The sequence below is a fragment of the Aphanomyces astaci genome (genome assembly GCF_000520075.1).
Source record: "Aphanomyces astaci strain APO3 unplaced genomic scaffold supercont1.6, whole genome shotgun sequence".
NCBI classification, from domain to species: domain Eukaryota; phylum Oomycota; class Saprolegniomycetes; order Saprolegniales; family Verrucalvaceae; genus Aphanomyces; species Aphanomyces astaci.
In genome coordinates, this window is record NW_009798269.1 from 656,862 (window position 1) to 676,245 (window position 19,384).

General features: G+C 52.5%; 9 protein-coding genes across 16 annotated transcripts; 7 read left to right on the top strand and 2 right to left on the bottom strand.

Moving 5' to 3' along the window:
• Nucleotides 1–45: 45 nt before the first annotated feature.
• On the top strand, nucleotides 46–1,617 carry H257_03555 (hypothetical protein). The gene has a single exon (XM_009827698.1). The coding sequence runs from the start codon at nucleotides 240–242 to the stop codon at nucleotides 1,500–1,502; it is 1,263 nt and encodes a 420-aa protein (XP_009826000.1). The 5' UTR covers nucleotides 46–239; the 3' UTR covers nucleotides 1,503–1,617.
• Nucleotides 1,618–2,142: 525 nt separating this feature from the next.
• Nucleotides 2,143–3,443, top strand: H257_03556 (protein RarD). Its single transcript, XM_009827699.1, has one exon. The coding sequence runs from the start codon at nucleotides 2,190–2,192 to the stop codon at nucleotides 3,189–3,191; it is 1,002 nt and encodes a 333-aa protein (XP_009826001.1). The 5' UTR covers nucleotides 2,143–2,189; the 3' UTR covers nucleotides 3,192–3,443.
• Nucleotides 3,444–3,719: 276 nt separating this feature from the next.
• H257_03557 (hypothetical protein) lies at nucleotides 3,720–7,567 on the top strand (the record flags this gene model as incomplete). The annotated part of the gene is made up of 8 exons (XM_009827700.1): nucleotides 3,720–3,984; nucleotides 4,035–4,473; nucleotides 4,535–4,632; nucleotides 4,686–6,650; nucleotides 6,709–6,855; nucleotides 6,937–7,073; nucleotides 7,134–7,316; nucleotides 7,373–7,567. 8 exons carry the CDS (start codon nucleotides 3,720–3,722, stop codon nucleotides 7,565–7,567), a joined length of 3,429 nt encoding a protein of 1,142 aa, XP_009826002.1.
• A 148-nt stretch (nucleotides 7,568–7,715) lies between these two features.
• H257_03558 lies at nucleotides 7,716–10,417 on the top strand. Of its 2 annotated transcripts, XM_009827701.1 has the most exons (6): nucleotides 7,716–7,842; nucleotides 7,901–8,040; nucleotides 8,094–8,225; nucleotides 8,295–9,801; nucleotides 9,867–9,968; nucleotides 10,019–10,417. In XM_009827701.1, exons 1-6 carry the CDS (start codon nucleotides 7,759–7,761, stop codon nucleotides 10,385–10,387), a joined length of 2,334 nt encoding a protein of 777 aa, XP_009826003.1. In that variant the 5' UTR covers nucleotides 7,716–7,758; the 3' UTR covers nucleotides 10,388–10,417. The 2 variants fall into 2 exon arrangements, with proteins under 2 accessions (XP_009826003.1, XP_009826004.1); XM_009827702.1 differs by having other exon boundaries at nucleotides 7,901–8,225.
• A 402-nt stretch (nucleotides 10,418–10,819) lies between these two features.
• On the bottom strand, nucleotides 10,820–13,725 carry H257_03559 (hypothetical protein). 4 transcript variants are annotated; one of them, XM_009827706.1, is made up of 10 exons: nucleotides 13,577–13,725; nucleotides 13,220–13,522; nucleotides 12,908–13,107; nucleotides 12,609–12,839; nucleotides 12,240–12,554; nucleotides 12,027–12,194; nucleotides 11,770–11,967; nucleotides 11,530–11,703; nucleotides 11,177–11,452; nucleotides 10,820–11,126 (listed from the first exon to the last, which is right to left on the bottom strand). In XM_009827706.1, exons 2-10 carry the CDS (start codon nucleotides 13,225–13,227, stop codon nucleotides 10,927–10,929), a joined length of 1,770 nt encoding a protein of 589 aa, XP_009826008.1. In that variant the 5' UTR covers nucleotides 13,228–13,522; nucleotides 13,577–13,725; the 3' UTR covers nucleotides 10,820–10,926. The 4 variants fall into 4 exon arrangements, with proteins under 4 accessions (XP_009826008.1, XP_009826006.1, XP_009826007.1 ...); XM_009827704.1 differs by having other exon boundaries at nucleotides 12,908–13,171; XM_009827705.1 differs by having other exon boundaries at nucleotides 13,220–13,725.
• Nucleotides 13,726–13,756: 31 nt separating this feature from the next.
• On the top strand, nucleotides 13,757–15,488 carry H257_03560 (hypothetical protein). The gene is made up of 2 exons (XM_009827707.1): nucleotides 13,757–14,874; nucleotides 14,928–15,488. The coding sequence occupies exons 1-2, from the start codon at nucleotides 14,023–14,025 to the stop codon at nucleotides 15,351–15,353; spliced, it is 1,278 nt and encodes a 425-aa protein (XP_009826009.1). The 5' UTR covers nucleotides 13,757–14,022; the 3' UTR covers nucleotides 15,354–15,488.
• Nucleotides 15,489–15,920: 432 nt separating this feature from the next.
• On the top strand, nucleotides 15,921–16,749 carry H257_03561 (hypothetical protein). Its single transcript, XM_009827708.1, has one exon. The coding sequence runs from the start codon at nucleotides 15,936–15,938 to the stop codon at nucleotides 16,701–16,703; it is 768 nt and encodes a 255-aa protein (XP_009826010.1). The 5' UTR covers nucleotides 15,921–15,935; the 3' UTR covers nucleotides 16,704–16,749.
• A 577-nt stretch (nucleotides 16,750–17,326) lies between these two features.
• On the top strand, nucleotides 17,327–17,952 carry H257_03562 (hypothetical protein). Its single transcript, XM_009827709.1, has 2 exons — nucleotides 17,327–17,588; nucleotides 17,638–17,952. Exons 1-2 carry the CDS (start codon nucleotides 17,402–17,404, stop codon nucleotides 17,889–17,891), a joined length of 441 nt encoding a protein of 146 aa, XP_009826011.1. The 5' UTR covers nucleotides 17,327–17,401; the 3' UTR covers nucleotides 17,892–17,952.
• A 562-nt stretch (nucleotides 17,953–18,514) lies between these two features.
• On the bottom strand, nucleotides 18,515–19,352 carry H257_03563 (hypothetical protein). Of its 4 annotated transcripts, XM_009827711.1 has the most exons (4): nucleotides 19,283–19,352; nucleotides 19,016–19,232; nucleotides 18,790–18,960; nucleotides 18,526–18,730 (listed from the first exon to the last, which is right to left on the bottom strand). In XM_009827711.1, the coding sequence occupies exons 1-3, from the start codon at nucleotides 19,332–19,334 to the stop codon at nucleotides 18,807–18,809; spliced, it is 423 nt and encodes a 140-aa protein (XP_009826013.1). In that variant the 5' UTR covers nucleotides 19,335–19,352; the 3' UTR covers nucleotides 18,526–18,730; nucleotides 18,790–18,806. The 4 variants fall into 4 exon arrangements, with proteins under 4 accessions (XP_009826012.1, XP_009826014.1, XP_009826013.1 ...); XM_009827710.1 differs by having other exon boundaries at nucleotides 18,515–18,960; XM_009827713.1 differs by having other exon boundaries at nucleotides 19,016–19,352.
• Between the last annotated feature and the right edge of the window lie 32 nt (nucleotides 19,353–19,384).

Consider the following 19,384-nt stretch of genomic DNA (forward strand, 5'->3'; position numbering starts at 1 on the left):
TAAAGTCCGATTGCGTACCCTCGTTTAAGTGTTTAAGTGATAGTTGCAAACTGCACTGTTCGTATTATACCGTGAATACAAAATGCAAGGTTCCACGCTTTTTCTAATTCCTAACCTTGCCCACGAGCTTCGTGGTGCCAGCACATCAGATCGTTTCGTGTAAAAGAGGTGGCAAGCCAACCCCACGTTGGTTGCATGTAGGAGCCACACCATTCGTAAATTGCCTTCCAGCAGCGCAAATGATGCTTCTTGCCTCCCTTGTCATGGCTGGCGTCGCGTACGCTTCCAGAGTCGACGACGCCCCAGCATCAACCCTCGCGTGTTCATCGATTCAATACAACACCGACTACTTTGGTAACGACATTGGGTCCCCTCGTCGCGCCACTGCCGACGAATGCTGCAACGACTGCTCTGCCAATCCGGCATGTGTTGTGACGGTGTGGTATCACGGCACGTGCTGGCTCAAGAATGCGGTCAGCACTCGGACCGAATTGAAGAACGCAACGGCATTGTTCCCCCGCCGACCTGACGGCAGAGCTTCCCCGAAATCACCCCCCTCCTCGCCCCTTCCACTGAAAAACGTCCAGGCAGGCTTTGCATACGCCAAAGCTCACCGCCAAGGCACGTACAAGCTCGTCACAGAGCTCAAGGGGTGCCAAACCCGCGCGGAAGCCAGTTCAGGGCCCATTGCTCCGTACCACGAAGACATGACGTTTGTGTTTCGAGGTCCGATGGATATTTACAACATTGCCATCTTTCAACCGGGCGGTGGCGGCAATGGGTGGTCGCGGGTGTCCAGCTACGATCGAGCCGCCGGTGGGGCTGCCACCAACCTGGTGTTTATGAACAACGCCAACCCCCAAAAGTACAACGGCCAGTCGCCGCAATGCTACGCATCATCGAACGGGCTCGGGGCTTCCCAAGACCGGTCCGTGCAGTTTCAAGGACGCCTCAACGACGGCTCCAACCCCAGCGACGGCTACGGGGGCCCAGGAGTCACTACGGGCGCGGAAGTGAACATCATGCAACCTCAAAAATGCACGGCGGACACGTGCAAGGGCTACTTTGACAAAACGTATGGGATGCAAGGATGGACCGGCTCGAAAGTGTTTGTGACCAAGGTGAAGATGGATGGAGGGCAGGGGCTGCCTGCGATTTGGGCGCTCAATGCCCAGGCGGTACGAGCGAACCAATATGGCTGCAACTGCCGCGGCATGGGCGATCCTGGTGGATGCGGCGAACTTGACATTGCCGAAGCCATTCAACGAGGCAGTTCAACGTTGTCGACACACAATTATTGGCTCAACGCAAACCCGTCCGACGGCCACGACACGTGGACGAGTCGGCCCACGGACGAACCGGCTACGTTTGTTACGATTTTGGACGAGCGCAGCGGAGTGATCAAGGTGCTGCGGCTTGGCGGAGACGACTTTGCTGCGTTCAATGTCGACAATATATCTGCCGATGCAATGGATGCATTGATCCACCTTCCCGTGCAGTAATTTAACGACATCACCCTACTAGTATTGGTTGTTTGTTTCAAGCAAGCAATAGCACGTTGACGTGACGGGTGTCGAATGCGCCTTACTTTAAAGCTGCAACCATGCACGATCGTCGTTTGTCGTCGAATACTGTACTACCAGTAGTAAAACTACAGCCGTAGTTATTGTATGTACTAGTTACACGTAGTACTATTGTACTAGAGTTCTGTACACAGTACTCTAGTACAATAATGAAAGGGGGGAAGGGTAACGACGTAGAAGTGCTGTTGTAACTTAAGGTTGACGTTGCAAATTCATTGTGAATTCACTGTTAGATCGGTTCTCCTTGTCCATGGTACAGTAGTGCTAGAACGTCCTCCAGCAGTTATGGGTTGTGGTGAATGTACAGTATGTACCTGCTTTCCTACTGTACTCCTAGTACTGTGAAGTATCTGATACAGTAGTAGGTACAGTACGGTACTCCAACTTCACTCTCAGGCATCATCAAGATTGTTGCATCAACAGGTCAATCTCAATCCGAAGTTAAAGTAAAAACGTCAACGTCAAACTTCAACCTTTAGTTTAAACGTTGCTAACTCGGGTATTTAACCTACATCTGGCTTTTTAAGCAACGTCACGAAGGGATATGAATTGGTAGGTCGCCGAAGTCATGTCGACATCGAGATCCTCATTTGCAAACTACCTGCCATGATCGAGCCCAATCCTCGCAAAGGTGTCGTGTTCTGCGTCACGACCAACTTGATCTGGTCTGTATGTCCCATCTACTGGAAGCAGCTCCTGCATGTGCCATACCTCCAGCTGGTGTGCCACCGGATCGTGTGGGCGTTCCCTACGCTCTTACTGTACCTGGTTCTATCCAGGCAGATCCATGGCCTGAATCAAGCCGTCTGCAATTGGAAGATCATGCTGCGGTACGCCGGTTCGGGGCTTCTTCTTGGGTCCACCCTCTTCCTCACCGTGTGGGCCGTCAACTCGGGCCACATTGTCGACATGAGTCTGGCCTTCTTCATCAATCCGCTCATGAACGTCCTCCTCGGCATTGTATTTCTCCGTGAAACGTTGCGACGATACCAGTGGGTCGCGGTGGGGTTGGCCACCACTGGCGTGCTGGTGATTGCCGTCTCGTACGGCCACGTGCCCTGGATCGCCCTCGTCATTGCCCTGATTTTTAGTGTTTACGGCCTAATCAAGAAGATGGCCCCTTTGGAGCCCGTACTTGGCGTGACGATTGAACTGCTGCTTTTGAGTGTACCATCGGTGGCCTACCTCGCCACATGTGACAGCGTGTTTGGCCACGACCGGGTCACCACTGACCTGCTGCTGGTGGGCGCGGGAATCTTCCCCACGGCGATCCCGTACGTGCTGTTTTCAGCGTCGGCCCAGCATATTTCCATGACGCTGCTGGGCATTTTGCAGTACATCCAGCCCTTTGGCCACTTTTTGATTGGCGTGTTCATGTACGACGAACCGTTTTCAACCGGCAAACTCATTGGATTTTTGGCCGTGTGGGCGGCGCTGCTGGTGTTCACTGCCGAGGGGGTAACCAACCATCGTCAAAACAAGTCGGTGGAATCGAATGGTCCCGAGCCGCCGGGGTTGGTGGAAGTGTTGCCACAGACACCGCTATCCGAGTATGCGTCGTCATTGAGCCACCACGCTATTAGCCCCACTACCCAGCCTATTGTATGATAGTACTGGTTCTACGTAGTACTAGTACCAGTACTTCGAAGTATACTGTACTGCACTCGACTCTTGGGAGGTTACGTAACCCCCGCTCACGAAGTCCATTGAAACAGCTGCTGCTGGTGACATCATGTCATACGATTGATACTGCTGCTTCAACATCAGCACTAGCGAGCCATAAACCGCACTGCTTGGACAAGTTGTGAAAGAACACCGATAGTAAACTGTACGATGTATTAATACAATCTTCACTTCATCGTTTCTAGACTAACGATGCTTGTCATCGAAAGTGTATGTCTGTTGAAAGTCGGTGCAGCAGCCAATCAAATACGACACGAGGCCTTGTTACTTTGAATTGAAATTATTGGATTGGCTGAAAATATGATAATTACCTACCATTGACTGGCTGAATCTCCAATCGATGTACGACGTACTGGTAGTATTAGAGTAGTAACGTTAACGGGGAAGGATTACATTTATTGAACCTTGCTTTGACTATAGTCGGCGAAAGCATGTCACTATAAAGTCGGCAATATGAAGCATGGCGCTGTCGTCGTCGTCACTGGATGGTTGGTGCTCATGACCGTCGTCTCTAATTTGGCCAAGGCTGAGACGACCACTTCACCGCCATGGGAGCCCAGCACATGTGGCGGCAACCTGCTCGCCAAGAGCTCCGAGTTTGGGTGTGGGCTTGAACGATGCAGGTGCTGGCCGTACGTGTCCAAGTGCGACCCGTCCTTGGGCTGCGATGGTTCGCCAGTTGGCGCTTCTAGGTGTCAGGGGCAATGTCGACTCACAGGTGGGTTCGTTGAGCATGCCCTATCGGCGACATCAAATTGTTTCTTGTAGCGCTGGGCCACGTTTTGAACATCCTGCGCTGGCTGTTTGTGCTTGGATGTCCAGCCATTGTGTTTGGCTACCACATCCTCAAAGTGCACACGACAACTTTGCGATCCAGCGAAGACGAACACAAAGGAGACATCGACGGGCAACGAACGGACGACCTGGAGGCGATGTTGCACCAAGAGCAGATTCTCGATGTTGTGTTGAACCAAGTCGAGCAGCAGCGCCGGATGATGGGGCGCGTTCTATGGCGCGTTCTGCATCCGCTGGCGACGAAGGACGAGGTGGCGGCCAGGCGGCACGATCGGCCGCGACGCCGCCGCCAAGGGGGTTCGTATTTTGGGGATGCATTCATGAACCTGCACACCCCCTCGACGGATAAATTGGCCGCTGTGGCCTTCCCCCCCGAAGCAGACGAAGTCGAACCAACCAATCAACTGGAAGAGTATGCTTTTATGACTCGCAGGTGTGGGTGGAATGGTGTAACATCCGAACAACAACGGTAGGTACATCGACTTGGGCAAACTGCACACGGGGCATCGCACTCATGGCGCGTACGTGATCAACATCAACGCTCAAATATACCTCGAAACCATGCACGAAAGTACGTAAGCAACAGAGTTGCAGACCTCGTAATAATGTCATTTCTTGTGGTAGATGTGATGCCGAGTCTGCTCATCGTGATCTTTGTAATGTCCGTCGCCACCTTTATTGCTGCGTTCAACCCCATCTCCCTGGCATCTACTTCTGTGGAGGTTTCTCCTTGGACGTGTGTGTCTGGCGCGGGTCAGAATTGCTCGTCCTTCAGCTGGACAAGTACCAACGACACTGCCGTCGTGCCCACGCTGTCCAACCTCCGCCCACACCAGCTCTATCACGTGAGGTTTCAGCATCCCCAACTTCCCCAAGTGCCCAATGTGTTGCTTTTGGAGCTTCATGTCGACTCGTCTCATGGCCGCTCGTTTTTACACGACGGGGGGTGGTTGTATCAGGTCAATCTGTCGTCCATTGTTTCGGCATCGTACACGACGAGCCAGGACCAACCACTCGTTGTGCGCTACGTCAACAAGCTAACCACCACGTGTTCCTCGACGGAATGTGGGGCCATTCCACTGGCGGCGGTGTACTTGCAGCGCTTCGGCGCGTCCCAGTCGGACGTCCGCAGCCGTCACTTGGACATTCAACTCGCGTTTCTTTCCCACTCGTCGATCCCCCCTCTGGAACAGCTGCCGTTTCGACTGGTTCTGACAGCGGACCAAGACTCTGGGGCGTGGGCCACCGTGACCATTCGATGCCTCCTCGGTACTTTCACGGCTGCGTACTTGGTGCATTTCCTTGTATCGTTGAACGCGCACATGGTCCGCCGCGATCGTCCCCACGACGCGATTTCGCCCCAATCGTTGTACTTTCGGCTATGGGGCCACTTGAGTCTCGAGCGCCACGTCATGGTGCTGCTCCTCCTTGTGCTGGCAGTGCACCACAACCCGCTCATGCTCATCCCGACCACGCCCTGGTTTGGCCCGCCTTCGCACACCTACATGGTGTTTCGCAACGTGTGGGAAACAATCATGTATGTCGTGCTGCTGGGGTCCCTCCTTGTGCTTCTCGACTGCTACCGGAAAGACTGCCGCGCCTTCTCCAACGGCGCGTCGCTCGACTTGGACTGGCTGTTTCTGGTCAAGCTCGCGTTGGCTGCCGGCGTCGTCGTCCTTCGCGTGAGTCTGTCGCTGTCCCTCGAAGGCCTGTTTGACGCGACGGTCAATGTCGCCCAATGGGTGGCGGTGGTCGACTTGCTGCTGCTCGTCGCTGGGTTTTCCGTGTTTTGCACCGTCGTAGCGATTGTGCATCGGGTGCTCGATGCCCAACGGTACTCGCAAACGCGGTACCTGTCGCTGAGCTTTCGGTATCTGACTGTGATTGCGTTTGCCATCCTCGCGGTGCTGCTGCTCAACACGGCCTTCTCCAGCACCTATGCCCCCGTCTCGACCACCAAATCCACCGACCTCACAGCCACCCCCGTGCTCGTCGAAGTCGCCACCGCCCTCTTTGTGTACTTTGCCGTGCTGGCGTTCTACCCGCCCAACCAAGTCGAACCGGGCTTGATTCCCCGGGGATATGTCATTCGAGAACGTCGACAGTACGTCCACACGCCGCAGGAACTGTCGCCCACCGCCGTCGCGTCGTCGTCGCCTCCCCTTCCGACCACCGTCGCAGCCGCGTTGATGCCCATGTCGGCGCTTTCCCGCACGTCCACTTTGTTGCGTCGACTTCCAGCGTTTCGCGCCAAGGCGAGCTCAAAGCCTCACCGATTGTTTTGCATCGAAACGGCATGTCTGTTGATGAATTGCGCACGCCATGCGTACTACCGGTCGTCGCTGAATCTGCCGGTAGACCAAGACGGCGGCGTCGTGGCATATCCGGCTACGGCGTACGTCAACCAAACTGCCTTGGTGCGCGACGGACTCGAAGAATCGATGGTCCTCCACGACGACGCCACCGACACAAATTGCCTCGTGTTGCACTCCGACTGCAAAATCATCTTTGCCTTTCGCGGCACCGACAGCAAAGCCAACGTCAAGACCGATTTGGAAATCAAACTGGAACCCGTGCCGTGGCTGCCACGTAATAAAGCACTTTGTGATATCTCACGACGATTACGACTTTTGATGTTGTTGTTTAGCGTTGGGCGAAACTCCCTTTGTCCATCGAGGGTTCTTGACGGCATACGCCTCTGTGCGCGAGAAATGCCATGCCGCCCTGCATGAACTGCTGCGGCGGTATACTGCCCACGGAATTGACCCGGAAAGCGTCCAGATATATTGCACCGGTAGGTACTATATGTGGTCGAGATATGGCGAACTAATCAATCTCTCGATATATTCGATGTATGACGGGAACGTTATTGTAGGACATTCACTGGGCGGGGCGCTGGCAACGCTGGCATCGATCGACTTGAAGCTGTCGTTCAATCGTGACGTTATATTGTACAATTATGGATCCCCTCGAGTCGGGACGCATAGCTTTTCCCGATTCTTCAACTCTAAGGTGGGGAGTTCCACCAGCTGGAAATATGAATAACTTTGTATATGGCATGGTTGGATGTAGATGCCACTAGCGTTTCGATTGGTTAACGAGGGTGACATCATTTGCGGCCTTCCGCAACGCGTGACCTCGACGTGCTTTGGCCAAGACAAAAAGTTTTACAAGCACATTGGCACCGAAGTCGTCATGGACGGCAAGGTCAACGGCGACTTCCTCATTCGCCCGACGTTTGCCGAAAAGAACTTGGTACTGTTGTCATCCACGTAGCCCCAGTTGTTTGTCATCCCGAGCGTGTTGAATAGATTGTCGAAGGGCGGAAAAAACCTGGACGGCACTACTTGAAAGGGTACACAGAAAATCTGGCCATGATTTTAGACTGCAGTCTTCAAAGCGAGCGCATGCTGGGCGACTTTCGCGTGCAAAATGCTCTGGAAGAGGCCTTGTATCACGATGATAGTGCCGACGACGACGCCACGTCACCCGACGTCATGTACTAGTTAGTAGTTGTTGTAGTGGCATGTATCACTAGTATTAATAGTAGAATACTACAAATCAAATCCATGGCACACCATTGCATATTTTCGTTGGGCGTTACACGTCGGTTCATCTGCACGAATAATAATAGCTTTCACCACTAGCAGTGAGTGTTGATGCTGCGATTGTCTGCCTCTGTGCTTTAATTTCATCCATGGGCAATGCCATCTCGTGTCCAACCTGCACAGATGGCAAACTGCCAATGTTCAGCGCCCTCGTCGCCAAATCTCCACCGCAGGTGTACTTCACGTGATACTAGTTGACGCAAGTCTTACTGTACTACTGCTGCTGGCTAGCCCACGCCCTCGATGCCACATCCAAAAGAGGTGCATCACGCCTACTTGGACCTGTTGAAGTGGCGAGGGCTTGTTCCCCAAGCATGTGAGCACCTCTGCCGCATCGAAACGCATGAAGCGCAATGGCACTCTGTCTGCTTGTATGTCACTAGCATTCACAACAATTGAATTCAATCGGATCTTACTTGCTTAGGTCTAATCTAGCCTTGGAGACCACGACCAACCCGTCGATCTGCATTGAGCAAATTCTGACATTGCAGTACCGGCGAGGAGTTGTGCTCGAGAACTTGTCGCTGTTGCGCACGTTTATCGGTCGGTCGACAAAGTGCGTAAACGTCCCTCGGAACCATTTCCACTGACATCTACGTCATCTCCATGACTATCGTACGCGTAGAACGTGGGTTGCAGCCTTCGTGGATATCCAGGGGCTCGACGCCCTGCAGCTGTTTCTTCCGCAGCCCACGTCGCCCATGGTCGAATTCAACACTACGCGGGGGCACGCGACGCTCCAAGTGGTGTGGCACTTGTGTCATTTCCAGTCGACGCTGCTGTGTCTGACGCAGGCGGATAGTCGAGGGAGTCTCGTCAGCCTGTGTCTGTGTCTGACGGTCTGCGTCGTGCCGTTGAAACTCCAAGCCGTGCGCATTCTCCACCTTGTAGCCGTCGCTAGTCCTCAAGGCAAAGTCGCCGTCGTGAAAGCTCTGAGGGAGCTGGACGCCGTCACCCACGTGGTCCACGTCGTAGCCGACTTGATGCACGAGACGACGCCTGTGACGTTGTTGGAGGAAGTATTTCGATTCGTCTCGACGCTGTTGTTGCTGCACCAAGACGACGAGGAGCCGTGGCTGCGTCAAGTGCTCACTGACTCGGAGACCTGCGCCACGTTGGTGGACTTTCATGCGTGTCGTGAAGACGCCGCGATGGTGCAATTGCATGCGGCCGAGTGTCGCAGCTTGATGCAGAAAGCTCCGTCCATGGTGTACACTCTGCACCAACTCATGGCAAGGGCTAAACACGCCAAGACAGAGCACGTGCTGCTGCAAATTGCCCAAACCCTCATCGACTTGACGTCGGGCGATCCAGCCACGTGGCAACACGTTGTGGCTCACCTGACAACTGGACAAGGAGTGCCGTCCTCTGCCGACGCGGCCAGATCTCCGCCACCGTCGTCGACATCTACCCCTCCTTCCCCCCGTCCACCCACCTTCCGGACCACGGAATTGACCACCGTCGAGGACCATCCCAAATACGCCAAGTACTTCAAGATGCTGCAAGTGCGAGTCCCCGAAGACCTCGTGCGACAGCGCATGATTGCTGACAGTGTGGACGACCGCATTCTGGACTCGCCGCACTTGGTGGTCACGGCCTTTGATTTTGAAAAAGCACCACAGCCGTCGTTACCACCCCCAACGCCGCCGCCACTGCTGCCATTGCCCCCAACAACAACACACGATGGCTCAGACGTGGTGCCAGCGCCGAATCCGCAAGCAGAAGAAGAAGAACACCATGTACACGGACATGGTATTTTGAGCGACATTCACTGCACCCAAGTGCTGAGCGTGCTCGCCAGTCTTCCGTGGCCCCTCGCACACCTCGGCCACGTGATTCAGTCGGGTGATGAGTCTATCCTGACAATTAATTTCGTGGACAAGTTGCTCGTGTTGTTGGCGATTCCGTCTGCGTTGGAGAAGAAAGCGATCGAGAGCATCCTGCAAGGAACGCACCATTCGACCTGCCGCGACGCCGAGAGGGCGGTGGCCGTGGTGCTGGCGCTCGCGGAATTGATCAAGTGCTGGCAAATCTACTGGCAGCTTCCCATCTCGTTGCAGGAAGTCCGCACCAAGTGCACGTGGATGCAGGACACGTGCGACGAAGTCATCAAATCGACGGACTTGTTTCAGGTCTGTTGTAGCTACACGAATCGGTCAGATACATGATTGATGGATATATATACATATAACGTTAGGTGCTTCAAATTGGGTTTGCTTTGGAAGAATCGACTCCGTTCGAGTGGCGGTTTCTAGCCATGGACGAGGCTAACTGCACTAGCCTCACAGAATTGGCTCAAGTAATGTGAATTCGAGTTCCTGAATCTCATGGCTAACATCTATGTTGCAGGCGGTTCGATTGCAAGCGCCGAATCTGCTGTGTTTTGGCAACAGTTTACCCCACTTGCCCAACGCAGTCGATGTCAGTCACGACGACTTGCATACAATTCTGGCAGCCCAACAAGCCAAGCTGGACTGCGTCGTGGCGCAGTTGCCAACACTGAGCAAACACCCGTGGACGACGTTTGTCGCATCGGCGGCGTTGGAATTGAGCAATTGCAAGGCGGACCTGGAGCGAGCGGGGGACCTGGTGGAGGATACCGTATCCCAGTGCTTTGGTGGTCGCAGCGGTGCATTTCCCACGTCCAAGTTGTTTACTGTCCTGCACCGCCTGAGCACAACCTTAGCCAACGCAGCCCCAACAGAGCGTAGTTCGTAATATGTAACGTCGACCTACATGCTACGTCGACGTGATGATAAATGTTCTATGGGGCGCACTCACTATTGGACCAGAGGTGTTTTGGTACTACAAGAGAGTTGTGGTGAAGAGAGGATAAGTCGGGAAGTAGCAGAGTTTTCCACCCATAATGGCTCGCATAGCGAAGGCTCCATGTGTACTAGGTATATTTGGGTATTTGATGACTTTTCAGCTAGCTACTGGTACATGCGTTCAGTACTTAGCATGTTTCGGCTTCCTTCACCCCAACCAACCTTTGAAATATCGTCGTTGGTTTGCTGTCGAATGACGTGAATTTTCGATAGCTGTGGTATTCCTTGGAGCTTGCGCTCATCATTTGCAGTGTGCGGACCACGGAAATGGGGTTCTGGACGAAAATCGATCGCTCGCTACTGTAAGGGTAGGTCCATTCCCTTGTGTTCTGGTACACATGTGTGATTACACCAATTTCATCCTGCGATTCCCTCATTCTTATTGCACGAACATTTTTGACTCGTTCTGGACGCGGCAATGGTTATTTTCTAGGCATTTTCTTCGTGAATAAACGTGTACATGGCCCGGGTGCCTTCGGGGATGGTCCATTGCCACAAGGACGTGTCTGTGGGTTCTGGCGTCGCCGACATGACGGCGCCGGTGAACCCCCGGAGGGTGTCGTCGATTTGGGTCATGTCCAACACTTGTACTTCGTTGAACGTCCGCAAGTTGACCCGCACGACTTTTCCTGTCCAGCATAGTCATACTTTTGTAGATTAGTATCATGAACGACCGTACCTGCGAATCGAACCCCGTTGAAATACGGGACGAAGAACCCGTATTGCCCCGACGCGCCGCCCCCAAGAAACCCCCGCAACTCGACATCGGGCAAGTTTGGAATTTGGGAGCGCAGGGTCGCCGTCAGGTCTAGCACGTCGACGCCGTCGGGGGAGAATACGTCAGTGTTGACGCGCACGAGTTTGCCGAAATGCAATTTTTGGCTTGGGTTCACCCGGCGGGGCGTGATGTTGTGGGGTCCGTTCTTATGTGGCACAAATACAGCATACTTTCCGACTACACGAAAAATATATAGATTTCAAATATGGACACATATGCCTTTAGCAATCTTCGTTTCAAAATGAGATACTTACAGGCAAAGCCACGCATGAAGCCCTTGAGGGACGGATCAACAAGGGTGAGATCCAACTTTTCAATTGCCAACGTCAGCAAATTCAGCCGTATGATGACTCCGTGGTACGGGTTCACGGTCGGGGACAGATCGTTAGCAGTCCACATGTACGGCACAAAGTACGCAAACGAGTTCACTAGTGCATTGTTAATATTAGATATATATCTTTGAAGAAGACATAAGGCATATGAAGCGAGCGTACCGGTGAACCCGCCAAAGTACCCCCTAGCGAATTTCGGATTCAAATGGGAAAAATCCACGACTTGGACGGTGGCAAAGTCGTCAAGGTCGACGCGAGCCATGCAACTGGACGTTGGCGTGGGAAAGTACTTGTAATTCGGATTCAATTCTAGCCCCACGCGGTTTCGATCGAGCGGCGTCAAGAACGCATACTTGCCATCTATTGTTCAAACCAAAAACGTCATGTCCACAGCCTTGGAGTAGTAGTAACCAACATACACACAAACGCGCCCCCGAACCCCACGAGACGCCCGTCGATTTGCTCCAAGTCGAGCACGGTGGCTGCCAGTCGTGGGGCGTTGTGGAATTCTGACAAGTCCACACGCACGACCTTCCCCCCGAGGCCATTGTCGTTGTTGCGCTGCACGAAATAGCCAAAGTTGTTGCCTTTGCGCAATATAGTCAGTGGGAAACACAAAAAGGGGAACTTACGTGTAAAGCACGACACAAACCCCGTTAAGTCTGGATCGAGCTGTGTTAAATCTAGAATGCTGTAGACAGGAGGGGAGAACGGTGGCAGGGTCGACGCGTCAAATGCTCGCAGGTACACCTTGGTGACAAGCCCAGAGTAGCCCCCTCCGTTCATGTACGGGCTCAGGTACAAGTGTTCTTCGGTGATTGGCACGTTATTGTTGAAGATAGTGTTGCCAGGATTCTCGCGGTACGTTGCGGAATCAATCAGAGTCCACTGGGACAGATCGTCGTACGATTCCAAACTCACATTGACGTAGCTCGTGGTCGATACGACTACGACTTATAATCATACCTATTCTACGGATAGAATGGACGACTAGTGGATACCTGAAAAGCCATCATAATACCCCGCCATCCGAGGGTCCAACGCAGTCAAGTTGAGCACTTGCACTTGGTCTTGGAACGGCCCAATGCCGAAAAACGTCTCGAGGTCGGTAAACTCGAGCACGAGCGACGGACGCGGTCGCTTTTTCCCCTGGACGTCGAGCTTGACGCGTGTGAGTTTGCCGTGAAAGTCAGCTCCGTTGTAGTATGGGACCAAGTACATGTACTTGGACGCTACTCCAACAAGACGCATAAACCATCACACGAACGATCTACTTGAGATTTGTACGTTGCACTGCTACCTCGAATGTCGTACAGATTTGACGTGGTAACGGGGCTCTTGTCCAGTCCAACCTTGGTTGAATAGGCCAGAACCTGGCATGGGAATTCTGGCAACACGATGGCAAGGTCGGGCGTGGCCAGCGTGTAGTCGACGACCACGGACCCGTTCGTGGATATGATTTGGTAATACATGGCAGCCGCTCGCGTTTGAGTGAAGATTCTAATCGACGTTTGAGTGTGAAAGACCCCTCCATTGGGCTCAAATGAGGGTGATGCCGCCATCACTACGTCACCAAGTTGTTGCATTGTCAAATACATGGAGTATCTGTTACCTTGCCATTCAAAGTACGTGCTGCCTGACCGAGGCAGAAAGTCCTGGGGGAAAGCATACCGATCGGTGTGAGCTATGTAGCACATGTTCGCTTCGACGTCGAAGGACAAACACAGCGAGTCTTGAACACACAGCGTTGCACATGATTCATCAGACAACACTGGCACAATAGCGGCATTACTCCGTCCTCGAAATCCAAACCCAACGACACTGCGAAACGAGCTTATATTGGCAGTCAGTCTGCGATGGCTGGGGTCATAGTTTGTTGCGACGTTGTTTGCATCGCAAAACAACGTGGAAGAACCTGAAGGATGGAGAGAGTGATGGATGATGGCTAAGTGGTGACTGAATGAAGTACCCGCGACGACTTCGCGCATAAAGTCTTGACTGTGAAACGAACCATTGGCTTGACAAATACTCAGGAGGAGCACCAACGATGCTATGCCAAGGCCGTGCCAACGTCGCGTCGACATGACAAAAGCAGCGAGCGTTACGATCAGTTTCGTTTGCTGGCAACACAATATTGTAAGTTTATCAACTCGCCAAGCCCAGTCTTCCATATTTCTTTTAACTAGTTAGTATAAGCTAGAGTGAAGAGATCCTCTCTACCCGGTAGATGCAGCTTTGTAAAGCTGCAAACTGGAATGCCAAGCCCCACTTTCCAACTTACTACCGTAGCCGCCGCAACCTCGATACCATACGACCTTTCGCCGAAAGATACCCATCTTCAACATACTTATTGTATTTCAGCCAATCAAACACAAGCTCCCCTGCAAATTTGGTTTATTGGCAGCGACAACAATCATGCAGCATCGGGTGGCGGATGTGGTTGTCATCGGAGGTGGACCTGCCGGCGTTTTCTGCGCGCAAGCCATCAAACAGTTGATGCCTCGCAATACCCGCGTGGTCGTGCTAGAAGCCACTAAGGAATTGCTCAAGAAGGTCAAGATCTCCGGCGGAGGTCGATGCAATGTCACGCATGCGCGGGGTAAGTTCTCGGTCGGGGACCTCGTGCAGCAATACCCACGTGGCAACAAGTCGCTGGTGGGCCAACTCACCCGTTTTGGAGTCGACGAGTCCCACGCGTGGTTTGAAGACCGCGGCGTGAAGTTGCACACGGAACCCGACGGGCGGGTATTTCCTGCCACGAATTCCAGCGCCACGATCGTGAATGCGTTGCTGTTTGCCGCGAAGGACGTCGAGATTGAAACGCGGACGAGAGTAACCGACTTGGCGCAAACGCCTGACGGACAGTTTGAAGTCACTGCTACGCACAAAGTGTCGGACGAAGAGCGACGGTGGACGGCGTCGTGTGTGGTCGTCGCGGGCGGGTCGTCCGTGCCGCTGTGGACCCTGGTAAAGTCTGCGTTCGCCATCGCCATTGAGCCTCCTGTGCCGTCGCTTTTTACATTTCAAATCGACAACGACCCTCGGCTGGATGGACTGGCTGGGATTTCCGTCGACCCCGCACGAGTAACCCTGCCCACAGCCAAGAAATTGAAGCCAGTGACTGGGCCAGTCCTGATCACACACAACGGACTGAGTGGGCCGGCTATCCTAAGGCAAAGTGCCTTTGCCGCCATTCCCATGCATGCTGCCAACTACAAATTGCCAGTGCAAATCGATTGGACAGGAGGGCGGTGGCGCCTCCACGAGGTATGTCATCGCCACCGTTGTACTTGTGTGGTCTGTCTCATCTGTATGAGTAGGTCGTGCAGCTTCTGAAAGACCAGAGACTAGCAGCTCCCCAGCGCAACCTGAGGTCGGTGTGCCCCCTCTTAGCGGACGGCAAGCCCCTGCTGCCCCAGCGGCTGTGGAGCCGCCTTGCGCTCGACTCGGACGTTCAATGGTCCAATGCGTCCAACGACACAGTGCAGTCCATAGCGGAGAACGTGCTGCAGTCGACCTTTCTCACGTCTGGAAAAGCCACGTTCAAAGAAGAATTCGTCACGGCGGGCGGCGTGCAGCTGAATCAACTCACTAAAAACCTCGAGGCCAAAATGGTGCCCCGGCTGTACTTTGTGGGCGAATTTCTCAACGTGGACGGGGTCACGGGCGGGTTCAACTTTACAGCGTGTTGGAGCTCCGCCATGGTTGTCGCCCAACACATTGCATCGCGATTTGTTCGGCGATAACGTTACTACATGCATTCCCACGATACATATGTTCATATATTCGATGGACGATTCAGTGGAGAAAGAGGGGCGGCTTACTGTTTCTGTAGCTTGCCCAACCCGATGCGGAGAAAGCAAGCATGTGTGCACATCATGACGAAGAGTCATGTGGACAAGCATGTGGATGCAGTGCTGCATGACTCCAAATATTTGATGGTGCATTGGACGCGAATTATATTATTTGGAAAAAGTATGGTTTCGCTAGGAATACGATTATATTAATAGTAGTATTACATATTTATGCAACGTTACGCTGGTCGGGCCGAGTCAGATATTTGAGAGGAAAATGGCAAATCTACGAAAATCCCGAAACGGATAAAAACGTGTGGATAAAACGTACCGTGTCATGACAAGAATGTATGTGACGGCGATGTTTAACGCCTCTTCCACGGCCGCACATTAAAAAAACGCCATGCGTTACATGTAACACCATCTGTTGCTAACAGGATACTCCGGATACGAGCGACGATCTGGGCGATACATAGTCGTATCCGGATGATCACGACAGCCCTCCCCTTTCAGTAGTCAATTTGAACATTTGACATGGTGACCTGCGTCACGTGCTCCAAGGCCGTGTATTACAACGACCCCCAGGTCCAGGGCAAGGCGTCGCATCTGTATCACAAGAGCTGCTTCAAGTGCTCCGAATGTGCATGTCAACTCACGCTGAATACATTTGCATACCATGGCGACACGTTGCTGTGCAAGACCCATTACATGACGTTCTTTCGAACGACCAACTCGTACGGCGGCGAAGACAAGTTCAAGAAGCAAAAGGATGACGTTGTATCCGCCGCTGTGGTCAAGGAAATCGCCACAGCGGCGTCGATAGCATCGGCCGCACCAGTCGATGCCGTTGCAGCTAGTGGCCCACCGGCACCGCTGGAGTTGACCCCTTTGGACATCAACGACAAACCCTCAAAGGTGTCTCCGCTGCGCGACTCGCTGTCGTCCAACCCGTTCTTGCGCAGTGACTCGGACAGAAACGTTCGATCGAGCTCGGACGCGCCATCCCTCGAAGCGGCCAAGCGCATCAGCCCCAACAACGGCGTGACCAAGGTGAAGCGGGTGTTTGGTGGCAGCCCCAAGTGTGCACTGTGTACCAAGAGCGTGTACGCGAATGACCTGAAGACGCAGCTCGAAGGCAAGATCTTCCACCAAGAGTGCTTTAAATGCGCCACCTGTTCGACACAGCTGAACCTGAACAACTTTACATTTGCGGGCGACCAGCTCCTCTGCAAAGTGCACTACATGGAAACGTTCCACAAGAACAACGGGTACGCCGGCGGCGAACAGTTCAAGCAGAAATAGATGTTGTACCTACGAATATTATGAATGTCAAGCAATTTATACCGTTGTTTGGAGACTACACGTACGTCCGTAGGGTATACCGTAGATAGTAGTTACACCTCGTCAACGCCATAATCTGAGTGAGCGGCTGCATGCTAAGCAAACGTGGTGCGCTCTCTGGTTTTATTGGCTGCAGTGTTGTAGGCTGATAGATACATCAGGACTGTATTACGTGCAGGCAAGAATTTTCTGCACCGAAACGCAATATGTTGGCGGTCGAAAATTACCACGTGGCTCAAAACTGAAGTGATGTGCCGTGTAACTAAAACAATAGTATAGTCAACGGTAATATACAGTAAATTAAAGTAAATTTTACGTCAAGAAACTTGGACTGGATACTATACAATAGCTAACGTTAGTTTAATATTTCTACAAATCGACTATATATTGTGGATTCGGTACAAATTTCAACGACCCATCGAATCACGAATCGACACTATTGGCTCATCCAATTTTGAGTGGATTTGATTGGCTTTTATAGAAAGGGCAAGTATATTCATCCAATCAGAACTCCAGCATGATTCACAATATTGATGAGTCAAAGGACTCAGGAAGTTTATAGGAATTCACAATACAATTTCGTCTTTTACTTTGATTTATCCAGCAGCAGTGGATTTATCCGGATTACCTCCAGCGAATTCTAGCGACGACATCTTGAGATGGGTGTCCACGGCGTACCAGCACAAGGCATGGAGTGCTTGGCCACGATGGAAGACATCACAAGCGAAACGTATGTAGAGTACCAGACGTTCCCGAGTCTGCAGTGGCATCCCTGCCAGTTTAGTGCTGAAGTCGTGACCCAATTGCAAGAAGCTCAGTTCCCTGCGTTCATGAAAGGTGTCCAAGGTAAGCACTGCCGTGAGTTGGCATGGGGAATGATTGACGTCCACTGTAGAGCCCGATTGCAAGGCCGAGTTGCGGCGTTTGTTGGCCAAAGGGCCTCCTATCTGGGTCGAAGACAAGTACGGGTTTCCACTGCCTGACAACGGTGACACGCACGTCGTTGCGTTGTGGTTCAGCAGCACAAACGAAGAGAAGAGTGCGAAATTACATGGGGCCGTCGAAGGTGACGAGAGAGAAAAGCTGTGGTCGGAACTGAAGGAGCTGTTGCAGGCCATGGAAGACGACAAGGAGGAAGTTCGAGACTGAGTCCGACCAAGTAGAACATATTTGGTACTTGGACGATTGAATAAATCCATGTCACTTGCAACCACAGCTTCAAAACGAGACGACGTGCCTCCTCTCAATATATACTTGGAAATAGAATGCAATCATCGTCTCAAATCTAGCTCTAGTCAGTAGTATTGTCCAAGCTCGCAAGGATGTAGTGTGGAAGGTCGCCTTTTGACTCGATACCCCATCATCCCGCCTTTATTATCTTTGAATCTTTCAGATGACAAAGGAATCAACCCACCACAGCCGTGCCCCAGTGCCGTTTGTCACTTCGTGGCATGTGGTCTGCGTTAGTGGTTAGTACCCGCGCCCCCATAGTCTAGGTACATAGCGATTATTAGTTCTATCTATATATACAGTACAAGTACACCCACGCCCTGATAGTCTATCAACTACCACTAGCCTGTTCAATTCATTGTGGCATTCACACTACAGTACTGTACCCACGCACCACCACGTTGCCACCTTCCACTACCGCCACACCCGAGCTGTCCTCGATGACGGCATTTCCCCTACAACTTACACGCCAGCCACCACGCTGCCCCCCAGAAATGACTAAACTCCAGCAACTGAAGTCGCCAGCACAACGACCACTACCTCACCTCTATTAGTCGGAAGTATATTTTGAAAAGTGTTTATCATTGAACGAGAACTCCCCTTGTTGACAACTATGCACCTAGAGCAGGACCAAGTCACTGGTTGGCAGCGTCGGAGGACAATCATTTCAAGTGCGCACAAGTTTTGTCAGACCATTCCCAGGGTGTCTCAGTGCCGTACAATTGAATAATAGCCACCACCACTGGCGAGGATCAATGCTACACATGACGACGAAGTTCCTGAGTCTACCTATTTAGACGATGTGGATCGTCGTTACTTTGAAGCACAAGGTGGTCATTTGACATGGGGGGTCTTCACGATGCGAATTCGTAAATGCTGGTCGTCCATGGCGTGAGGAATGTGGTGGACAAACGGACCTTTGGACCGGAGGGGGACATGCAACAGAACTCCATTGCATTGCAACGTGTAGTGCCGCCACATGTACTTCCTACCGAAAGCCAAGGCTAGAGTAAGGCGAAGCCAGAAGGACAGGGGTGTGTTACCATGAAATATGTCGACCATGAAGTTTCGACGTCAGCACGCCTTGAATGGCCTTGAGAAGCGTGCCGTAGGAAGCAGATACGCCGACTGCAAAAGGGAAAATGCTACCATCTATCAACTCGACCGAGCATGTGATTGTCGTAGCCATCGACGACAGCTCGATGGCGTTTTGGATGGCTGTTGTCGTCGACTTTTGCGTGATATCTTTGCAAGACGCATCTAGGATGCACATGCGTCTCGGGTAGGCCAAGTACATGAGGGTCTTGTACCTGACAGAATTCGGCGCACTAGGTCGTTGGCTTGTGCTAGGTCGGACTCCATGTTGGATCGGTCAATGTGATCAATGTTTAACGATTTGATTGGCTCAAAAG

What these genes read in the sequence shown, in the direction of transcription:
- H257_03555 (XM_009827698.1), top strand. Translation starts at nt 240, where the DNA reads ATGATGCTTCTTGCCTCCCTTGTCATGGCTGGCGTCGCGTACGCTTCC.
- H257_03556 (XM_009827699.1), top strand. Translation starts at nt 2,190, where the DNA reads ATGATCGAGCCCAATCCTCGCAAAGGTGTCGTGTTCTGCGTCACGACC.
- H257_03558 (XM_009827701.1), top strand. Translation starts at nt 7,759, where the DNA reads ATGGGCAATGCCATCTCGTGTCCAACCTGCACAGATGGCAAACTGCCA. An exon ending in TTTATCGGTCGGTCGACAAA is followed by an intron (nt 8,226 to 8,294) that starts GTGCGTAAACGT and finishes TCGTACGCGTAG; the next exon opens with AACGTGGGTTGCAGCCTTCG. An exon ending in AATCGACGGACTTGTTTCAG is followed by an intron (nt 9,802 to 9,866) that starts GTCTGTTGTAGC and finishes ATATAACGTTAG; the next exon opens with GTGCTTCAAATTGGGTTTGC.
- H257_03559 (XM_009827703.1), bottom strand. Translation starts at nt 13,691, where the DNA reads ATGTCGACGCGACGTTGGCACGGCCTTGGCATAGCATCGTTGGTGCTC. An exon ending in CACGTACTTTGAATGGCAAG is followed by an intron (nt 13,172 to 13,219) that starts GTAACAGATACT and finishes TTGGTGACGTAG; the next exon opens with TGATGGCGGCATCACCCTCA. An exon ending in GTACTTTGGCGGGTTCACCG is followed by an intron (nt 11,704 to 11,769) that starts GTACGCTCGCTT and finishes ACAATGCACTAG; the next exon opens with TGAACTCGTTTGCGTACTTT.
- H257_03560 (XM_009827707.1), top strand. Translation starts at nt 14,023, where the DNA reads ATGCAGCATCGGGTGGCGGATGTGGTTGTCATCGGAGGTGGACCTGCC. An exon ending in GGCGGTGGCGCCTCCACGAG is followed by an intron (nt 14,875 to 14,927) that starts GTATGTCATCGC and finishes CTGTATGAGTAG; the next exon opens with GTCGTGCAGCTTCTGAAAGA.
- H257_03561 (XM_009827708.1), top strand. Translation starts at nt 15,936, where the DNA reads ATGGTGACCTGCGTCACGTGCTCCAAGGCCGTGTATTACAACGACCCC.
- H257_03562 (XM_009827709.1), top strand. Translation starts at nt 17,402, where the DNA reads ATGGGTGTCCACGGCGTACCAGCACAAGGCATGGAGTGCTTGGCCACG. An exon ending in GTTCATGAAAGGTGTCCAAG is followed by an intron (nt 17,589 to 17,637) that starts GTAAGCACTGCC and finishes CGTCCACTGTAG; the next exon opens with AGCCCGATTGCAAGGCCGAG.
- H257_03563 (XM_009827710.1), bottom strand. Translation starts at nt 19,334, where the DNA reads ATGGAGTCCGACCTAGCACAAGCCAACGACCTAGTGCGCCGAATTCTG. An exon ending in AGTGCGCCGAATTCTGTCAG is followed by an intron (nt 19,233 to 19,282) that starts GTACAAGACCCT and finishes TGTGCATCCTAG; the next exon opens with ATGCGTCTTGCAAAGATATC. An exon ending in CATGGTCGACATATTTCATG is followed by an intron (nt 18,961 to 19,015) that starts GTAACACACCCC and finishes GGCTTTCGGTAG; the next exon opens with GAAGTACATGTGGCGGCACT.